The sequence below is a fragment of the Sinocyclocheilus grahami genome, unplaced genomic scaffold, assembly GCF_001515645.1.
Source record: "Sinocyclocheilus grahami isolate Dianchi unplaced genomic scaffold, SAMN03320097.WGS_v1.1 scaffold438.1, whole genome shotgun sequence".
Taxonomy (NCBI): domain Eukaryota; kingdom Metazoa; phylum Chordata; class Actinopteri; order Cypriniformes; family Cyprinidae; genus Sinocyclocheilus; species Sinocyclocheilus grahami.
In genome coordinates this window covers 158,838-167,764 of record NW_015505617.1, presented here as the reverse complement: position 1 = coordinate 167,764, position 8,927 = coordinate 158,838, and the positions used below count along the sequence as shown (strand labels likewise).

The 8,927-nt window shown below is 37.3% G+C and overlaps 1 protein-coding gene across 5 annotated transcripts in view; it reads right to left on the bottom strand.

Moving 5' to 3' along the window:
- LOC107551945 (band 4.1-like protein 5) overlaps positions 1 to 8,927 on the bottom strand; it is a 49,016-nt gene that overhangs the window by 21,065 nt on the left and 19,024 nt on the right. For 4 of the 5 annotated variants that reach the window (XM_016233739.1, XM_016233737.1, XM_016233742.1 and 1 more), the window contains exons 4-12: positions 8,596 to 8,638; positions 8,010 to 8,088; positions 7,880 to 7,924; positions 7,519 to 7,571; positions 6,342 to 6,462; positions 5,933 to 6,020; positions 5,731 to 5,819; positions 4,320 to 4,410; positions 1,362 to 1,531 (exon numbers count right to left, since the gene is read on the bottom strand). In XM_016233739.1, the coding sequence (XP_016089225.1) occupies positions 1,362 to 1,531; positions 4,320 to 4,410; positions 5,731 to 5,819; positions 5,933 to 6,020; positions 6,342 to 6,462; positions 7,519 to 7,571; positions 7,880 to 7,924; positions 8,010 to 8,088; positions 8,596 to 8,638 (779 nt within the window). The remainder of the gene's footprint in view (positions 1 to 1,361; positions 1,532 to 4,319; positions 4,411 to 5,730; positions 5,820 to 5,932; positions 6,021 to 6,341; positions 6,463 to 7,518; positions 7,572 to 7,879; positions 7,925 to 8,009; positions 8,089 to 8,595; positions 8,639 to 8,927) is intronic. The other variant, XM_016233741.1, reaches the window with a different exon arrangement.

Below are 8,927 nucleotides of genomic sequence, written 5' to 3'. Positions count from 1 at the left end.
CCACTACCGGAAAACCCGGCAGTTCTTAAAAGCTGAAGAATTCCAAAGGAACTGTTATTTTTACAGGAAAATACAACAAAGTATATTGTTTACATGTAGCGCATCAATTCTACATGTTATGTAAGACTCTCGCTCGCTCCTTCTCTTTGCTCACAGTGAGAGAAAGCGACGGCGAGTCGTGCGTCTTCACACTCTATAGGACCTACAATAATGTACAGTATTTGAAAAATAATGTGTTTTTTTAACATTAAAGCATGTCAATGCATTCTGTTACACCAAATACACAAAATAATGATCTTTAAAAAAGCATCATATGACCCCTTTAATATTAACTTCTTGTTAATTGAACTGTTGTATAAAATAAATATCACATTTGTAATCATGCTGACTTTTGGAGAAAAAAACTGCACTCTTCGTGTGATATTAACTATATGAAATGATATAAATATATAAATTTTCTGCCCCCATATCTTGAATTATATCATTCTAAATGCATTTTAATAGACTGATTCATGCCATGAAAGAACGCACTATAAATGCGCACTAGTCTAACTTGCTAGACTTCATCACGTAATGTATGCGCACACTCTGTAGGTGTTTTGTTTGCTTTTCGCGACAACAATTACGATATTATCACAGACCATGCATATCGTACACCCCTATTAGATTTTTAAAATGCATTGTCTTCTTATCAATCCACCAGTTCATATTTAAAGATCTGCGTGTTTGCAGGGTAAAAACATGGGTCGATTTTTGCATTTGTCTGAACTCTGAACAAAACAACAGTTTTATTGAAAATGCTAATTCATTCTCTGACAGCAGGTGGAGCGTTTGGCAGAAATATAAGTGTTTCCCCGTTAACGCTGTACACAAAGCAGTGCAGCACTGGAATTTGAACGTGCAGCGCTCATGTTTATTTCATGAAATCATAGACTTTTGAAGTTTAATCGTTACATTCAGCCATATTGCAATTCTGGTCTTTCCGTCCCCAAATTTAAGATCTTGAAATCATAATTAAGACTTTCTTGTACAATTTAAGACCTTTTAAAGCCTTAAATTTGATACAACTAAATTTAAGACTGTAAGACTTTTTTAAGACCCACGGAAACCCTGGGAAGGGTACCAAAAAAGGTGTTATGGTACGGTTCGCTATTTTGGTACCCTTCACAACTTCTGACAATGTAAACAGACATAATTGTGTACCATACCTTACCGTATTGTACTGAACTGTACCTCTCGGTGGAAACAAGCCATTAGTGTGTCCTAAATTTATTTCCCTAAGACTGTAGGTTTTTTTCCCTCCATTTTATTATATGCCACTCATGATGGATGAATGAATAATGAACTCTAGAAAAACGTACCTGTATCTGAAACGTGAGCCCATGCGGATGAACCCAGAGCGGGTTGAACTGTTCTGGACCGGGCCACGTAGGCGGAAGAAGGCATGGTGCTCTACGGCACACTTCCACAGATGCTTGCAAGCTTTCGGATGGTCCATGCGGAAAACAAACGTGTGCTCCTGTTCTTTCCCCTACAGCAGAGGTCAAAATGTAAGAGCAATGTACTACTAATTTGTCCTCTGGTGTTACAAAATGAATAAAGAAGGCATACAAATTTAAAATCAAGAACATGATGACAAAAGTTGAGAACATATTGGCTTAACCACTGGGAAAAGTGACACCTTCGTTACATTATTAACAGAAGCTTATTTGACTTTGCTAGACAAAGTTATCTTTAAGGGTACACACATTTTTCCAAACTGCCAAAACTAAACAGCCATTTAGCTATATATACAATTAAGGCTATATGATGGGGGGGGTCTAACTAAAATGTCAGAACAAAAGACCTGTTGTGCATGTTTACAGGGCTGCACGATGTGGTAAAAAAATATTATTATTACTTAAAAAAAACGCTATTTTAGTTGCTGCTTATGTAGAGTATTTCAAAGCAGTCCTTCATGATTTTCCATTTAGGTTAGGATGCTGTCTTTGAAACAACTCGATAGGATTTGTAACAACGCAAGAGTTATTTTTCTCAGCTGTCATTCCACAGCCATTGAATGGTAACAAAGACAAAAAACAGATACCTCCAGTTGCTCAAACTAATTTCTATGTGCCCTGTTTGAGCAAATCAAATTATGTCTGAAGCTTTTATCAGTTGTACTGCAGAGGCAAAACCTCATCAGTGACCTGGGGGACTCACTGTGTAGAAATCAATGACATACTCAAGGAGACCTTGTACAACCTTATACAGGACAGACTACTAATAACATCATATGGGGACACTTTTCTGCGACAAACAACATATCACTGGTCACAGTCAACTGAACGAATTAACGCTCACAATTTGTACAGTGTCCAAACTTTTTTGGAATTGGGTTTGTACAACAGACTTCCAGACTCAACAGAAACCTATACTGCTGTGCACCAAACACAAGCCCAAAATACATGTTTGCTGGCTGTCTGACACCATCATATGCCATGACTTACATTGTTATTGTAGTTTCAAACTTAACAGAATGATGGGCAGTTCGGTCCACACATTCACAGCTTCAGTGCTTTAAAAAGTGTGAAGTGTTTCAGAGGCCAGGCATGCCTGAAGGGAGACTGTCATTTATTAACTCATGCTGGAGAGATGCCAAGCCTCAGCAAGAGCACATACACACACTTTTTCTTACACACAAAGTAGTTTTTCTGGGATGCACAAATACACATGCTTCACATCACATGTAAACTGCAAAATTGCATGCTACATTGCATTTGTAGCATAAACATAATATCCCCTAGACAACTTTGAAGGACCAACTACCAGCTGCTTATATGCAAACAAAACAACCATTTGATCACAGTCAGAAGTGGTCACAGGAGATGCATTTAAAGGGGTCATATGATGTTGCTAAAAATAACATTATTTTGTGTATTTGGTGTAATGAAATGTGTTTATGCGGTTTAAAGTAAAAAAAAAAAAAACACATTATTTTTTACATACTGTACATTATTGTTTCTCCTCTATGCCCCGCCTTTTTGAAACGTGTCGATTTTTACAAAGCTCATCGGTCTGAAAAGCGAGGTGTGCTGTGATTGGCCAGCTATCCAGTGCGTTGTGATTGGCCGAATACCTCAAGCGTGTGACAGAAATGTAACGCCCCTCACCATACTGTTGATGCCATGTCCAGCCGGAGTGACGAGACAAAAACATTAAAACCCATTACAAACTAGGCATTTGTTGCATCCAGTGGGGACATAATTACTGATTATAATGACTTATACTGTCTTTTTGCGCGTTGCATCGCGCCGCGTAAACATAAAACCCTGTCTGCATTTGTGATCGGAGAAATTACAAACAACAAGTGCTACTCTACACTGCCCAAAACTCGCGTTTGAATCATCAGCGACAAATTCTTTAAATGAAAACGTATTTACAGACGGAGTCAGAACAGCCGGCATTGTAGTCTACTCTTCCAGGATCAGTAAACAGTCCTCCATAAAACGTGCTGCACACATCTGGATATTTGGGTTAAACTGTTCTGGAACAGTGTTGTAAATACAACTTAACCACTTATTTGTAGTTGTGTCCTCTTTTGGAAGACCAAACAAAGTAGTGGTTTCACAACGAAAAACACGGCGGCCTAGTGTGAGCTGAGGCCGGGCTAGAGTGAGCAGAGGCGGCAGGGTTGAGAACGGCGTGGCCGGCGGATCCGACGAAGGAGCCGCGGCTTAGCGTGAGCTGAGGCGGCGGGGTTGAGAATGGCGCGGCCGGTGGATCCAACGAAGGAGCGCCAACCACATGTGACGACCCCAGGCTGGACTCCGCTTTGTCCACGGTGAAAGCAGATCCTGTGATCCACGGCGCGAAGTTGATGTATTCCCTCAGCCACCAGCACAGATCAGATCTTCACGACATGGCGGCGGTGGCAACAATACTACAGTGAGAATAAAAGTTACGCCTTCTTTCTTTGCGTGAACATTTGGGCGGCGTTATGCAAATCTTCCCACATAGTGAGGTAGATATGTGGGGGCGTGTTAGAACGAGCCGTTTTAGGTAGGCGTGGTTAACTCTTAACTTTTATAAAGAATATCTCTTTGGATTTGAGACTTTAGTCTTTGCAACTTTACAGATCTTCTTTATGCACCAAGAGCTTGTAACACTCCAAAGAGAAAGGAAAAATTGAAATCGCATCATATGACCCCTTTAAGGTGCATGTTAATATGAGATTTAAACCTAATTCAAGTCAAGAGTGTTCGTACTGTTTTTGATTATGTGTGAACCTGTATGTGTGTGTGTGTGTGTGTGCCTGTGTGGGTGAGATGTGTCTTTACCTCTTCTGTCTCCTGCATTACCTGTTCATCATCCTCCACTACCACCAGGGTGAGTTTGCTTTTCTTAAAGTCCAGACGCGTGATCTTGGGCCTGTGCAGACAACCAGTTTGCTTTAGATAAAATGGCCATTGTCATTACATTTACTGAAGTATGACAACAGCTGAGGACAAATATTGAAAATGTTACTAAACTTGTGGTCAATGATAAAGTGTGTCTGCAGTTTTTTTTATTTTTTTTTATTAAATTCAAGGATTTTTAGAACCTTTAAGACCTGCACAAATAAAATTTGCACTTTATAAAACGGACAGTTCCGGTTCTTGATTCTGATTGGTTGAGCCGCATTCGAAGCAGTTGTAAATTACTCTACAAACATGCACCTCTTTGTTCCTGTGTCTGTGTTGCCCGGCAACCACTTTGTTGCAACCACAACCATTTCTGAGGAACTACAATGTTTAGCGGAAGAATGTTTTTATTAATATCATTACATTTTATTGCTTTGTTTTATTTTGTGAAACATTGTTACATCTATGGAACCATTTTATAAAAGCAATAAACCCAGTGAAGCCATGGTTTACAGTGCATTTATAACAGCTAAGGGGGTTTTAGCAACACTAAACAACATTAACAACGCCCCTTAACTGTTATAAATTAAATGTAAACCACGGCTTCTTGGGGCTTATTGCTTTAGTATATCCATTCAGAACAAACGGATACAATCTCTAAATAAATCATGTATCTCAGAATATTTCACTTAAACACATTCAATGAGTACTTAACATTGTTTTTAAACAAAACAGGGTAACTGCAATTGTACTGTAATTGCTACATATATTGTAATATATGTACTGAAATTGGTTTATGTACCAATATATTAATAATAATGCATTTAAAGGAAGACAAACTACAGATTATTATGACAATACCAGTAAATTCTGTGTTAAATAAAAGCCACAAGAGTTTGTTAAATTAAATACCAGATATATTGTAGATGTATTGATATTGACCAGATGTATTGTTTGTATAATGACAAGAAAATAAGATGTAATGCCTGATGTGGGATTTTTAATTATAAACAAGTCTGAAACACAATAGTACCCTTATTTTTAAATGTCTATGCTTTACCACTTCCAGATGCTTATTCAGACAGATGAGGGAGATCACATTAAGCCATATCACAGTAACTTTTTCTGTCTCCAAATACAATACTTTCAAGACTTTTGTTACCTTAAATTTTATTAACTGAATTTAAGACTCAAGGACCTACAGGAACCCAGTTTTTATTGTTAAAATCACTCATTTTTTCAGAAAATGTAAAAATGCAGTTTTTTCTCCACAATTCCATTTTTGTAGCTGCTAGTGATGTATAAATGACACACTTGAGCTATTAAGAGCTGGTGAGGGAGAACTTACCAGAAGAACAGGCCAATCTTAGATTCCCCCTCAAACACGAGCACTCCGGTGGGGGTCAGGCCTAAGCTGTATTCATTTCCGTCTCGTGCCTGGAGGAGACGGCAACATAAAGAACAGATAAGTTTCTGGATATATCCGGATTGAAGAGAGTCCCCCTCAAGATCCTGATTTTAACAAGCTCTTGCATGCTTCAAATGCATACCTTGACCATATGCATGTCCACTCCATACATCTCCAGCCATTTGGCCTTATTTAGGTAGTTTATCTCAGCTTGTGCTGGCGTCTGGCCCCTGCGACATTAGCAAAGAACAGGGTAGAGCAAAATTTAAAGAAAATGAAACAACCCATGCTGCTGCACATCTGCTGTAGATTACAACTTGTCGAGGTTACAGTGATGGGTCATAAATCCCATACAAAGTGTTCAGTGTCAACAGTAGAGCTTTAGTTGAGTAGACAGGAGAGATCCAGGAAAAGTCAGAGGTGATGACCCACACATTGACGTTCATTCACCTGCTTTACATTTATATTTCCTCTCTAAACACTTACTTAAAAGGAGTCACCATGTGCGAATAGGAGGTGCGGTTTTATAGAATGAGCTCCCTTATTTATACCTGCACTCCTTCCACATGTTGTAGATAGCTGCTTCCATCTCTTCCGTCTGGTTTGGGATGAAGCGGAATTCTGACACCAGGTCAAGTCTGTGCTCGGCAGGGTCACAATCACCCAATTCAGCTGAAAAATAAAGGTTCCACAGATCAGCAACAAAAAAAAAAAGCAGAATTCAGCTGAATTTTTTTCGGTATAAAAATGACAGTTATCAGGACAGATTGCTCCATCATGGCCTGAACTGTATCAGTTTTTTTTTTTTTTAGAAAAATATTGTGATTGCACCTTTTGTCATAATGTTACAACTCAGTTCAAGTTGTTCCACAGCAGAGATGATTAGAAAGAAAGAGGACAAATCATTCTCTCCAACAGATAAAACAAGTCAGGAAATTACCCTCAAGACTTGAGATAACAGCATTAAAAAATGTTTCTAAATGAAAGCAGAGTGCTGTGCATTTATGTAGAAGATCAGAGCACAGTAGGAAGAGGGGGAATTAGGGGTCTTTCTTTCAGACCCTCACTAATGAGATGTCATTTATTTTTGAGAATGTGAGAGAAATGTTTCAAACCATTGTCAACCCTCTTTCTCTGTGACCCAAAATGCTACAGAAGTTCAGAACAAGCTGAGAATTGATTTTTTTATTTTTTATTTATGATTTAATGCCATGTCAGAAGCAATGGCTATATTCATGGCAAAAACTATTCAACTGCATCATTCAAACAATTCCATCAATATTCTTACAATAATTTAACAAATTTGCCTCAAAAGTAAACATATAAGAAAAACCTCAATAAAAATATAAACTAAAATAACAATAATAACAAAACAACAAAAATAACAATAATTACAGTTGAAGTCAAAAGAGTACATACACCTTGCAGAATCTGAAAAAGTTTTAGGAATATGTGGCACTAAAGACTTAAGTAATGGCTGCTGAAAATTCAGCTTGGTCATCACAAGAATACATTACACTTACATTAGAAACAGATGTAATAATATTTCACAATATTATTGTTTTACTGTATTTTTAAACAAATACATGTATTTTTAGCGAGTATAAGAAACTTGTAACATTTAAAAAAAATTATAATAATAACATACCAACACCAAACTTTTGAAAGGTAGTGAAATTCACAGATTTTCTGAATTGATTTCAAGAAACATACAGTTCTGTCACTCACCCTGTAAAGCATATGCAGCCAACTCCACTGCTGTGTCGAATGAGCACTCTAACCTGAAACAAAGATGATCACAATGTATTAGACAAAGTCATCAGAAATTTAAGGTTTATAAAACGTGCTTTTTTTCCATTTAATTATAGTGAGACATTTATCACAAATTGCATCAGATGTAAAAGTTTTTTGCAACAATACATCCAAACAACTTTTTTTGAGGCCACTGTATGTTTACAAATTAAGTTGTGTCAATGTAGACAACCCATTGGTCAAAAACACATTTAAATGTAAGTCAACCTTTAAATAATAAGCAGACAGATGTCATTCATTTTTAACATTCAAGACAATTCAAAATAACGCCACTTACTTGCCACTGAGAATATCCTGTTTTAACTGTAGTACAAAAAGGTATCTACAAGAGATAATGAAGATGAAAGCAGTGAGTGAAACAGTTGCGTGAATATTAATAGATTGGTAATGGTATAAACAGGATGTACCTTGTTAGCTCCTCGTGTAAGTTGTTGGGCTCTGAGGAGTAGAACTTTACTCTCACATGGAGGCAATATGGTGGTCCAACTGAAACAAGCCAAAAGGCAGAGACCATAACATGATATGGTCAACAAAGCAAAATGCCTTACTAGAAATTAAGTTTCTAGTGCACAAGTGTACAGCTTGTGGAGTAAAAAAATAATTACCGCTAAAGGTTGCAGAACAGAAATGGAATTTCAGAAAGAATGTCATGCAAGTGATAAAATACAAAGTTTCCATGCATGGTTCATCATTACCTGCCCTTCACAGACATAGTAAAGCATTAACTTTATACAAACAGCTATTTTTGAGAGCACTAAGGAAAAATGTTGCTCTGTTCCCAAGACTTGTGTGCTGCCTACCTAGATAACACAATGCAAAGCAGCCCACAAGGTTTGAAACAGAGCTTCTGAGTAAAAAAAACATTGTTAATTCTGTATGGAGGAGTGCTTGAGTGCATTGTATCAGGCATTAAAGTCGCTCATCTAATTAAACCTGTCCAAAACAACATCTACCAAGAACTGAGTTCAGTAGTAAGAACAGCATTTTACTTACTTTTGACTTGCTTTTTGATGCTTTTGGTGACATCAAGCCAGTGCTGCAAATGTAAGAAAATGAAACATGTCACATGTTTGGGGATGTGGAGAACCTTAAGTTTTCTGCATATAAAATATTAAAAATATTAACCTCATGATAGTCCTTTTGATGTTTTTATTCAAGACATTATTACATTTAACAACATGTCTGGTTAAAAAAAAAAAAACGGTAAAAATGGTAATTCATCAGTCACTTTGGCTGGCGGTAGTGGTCGACCGATATATTGCCAAGGCCGATATATATATATATATATATATATATATATATATATATATATATACAGTGGGGAA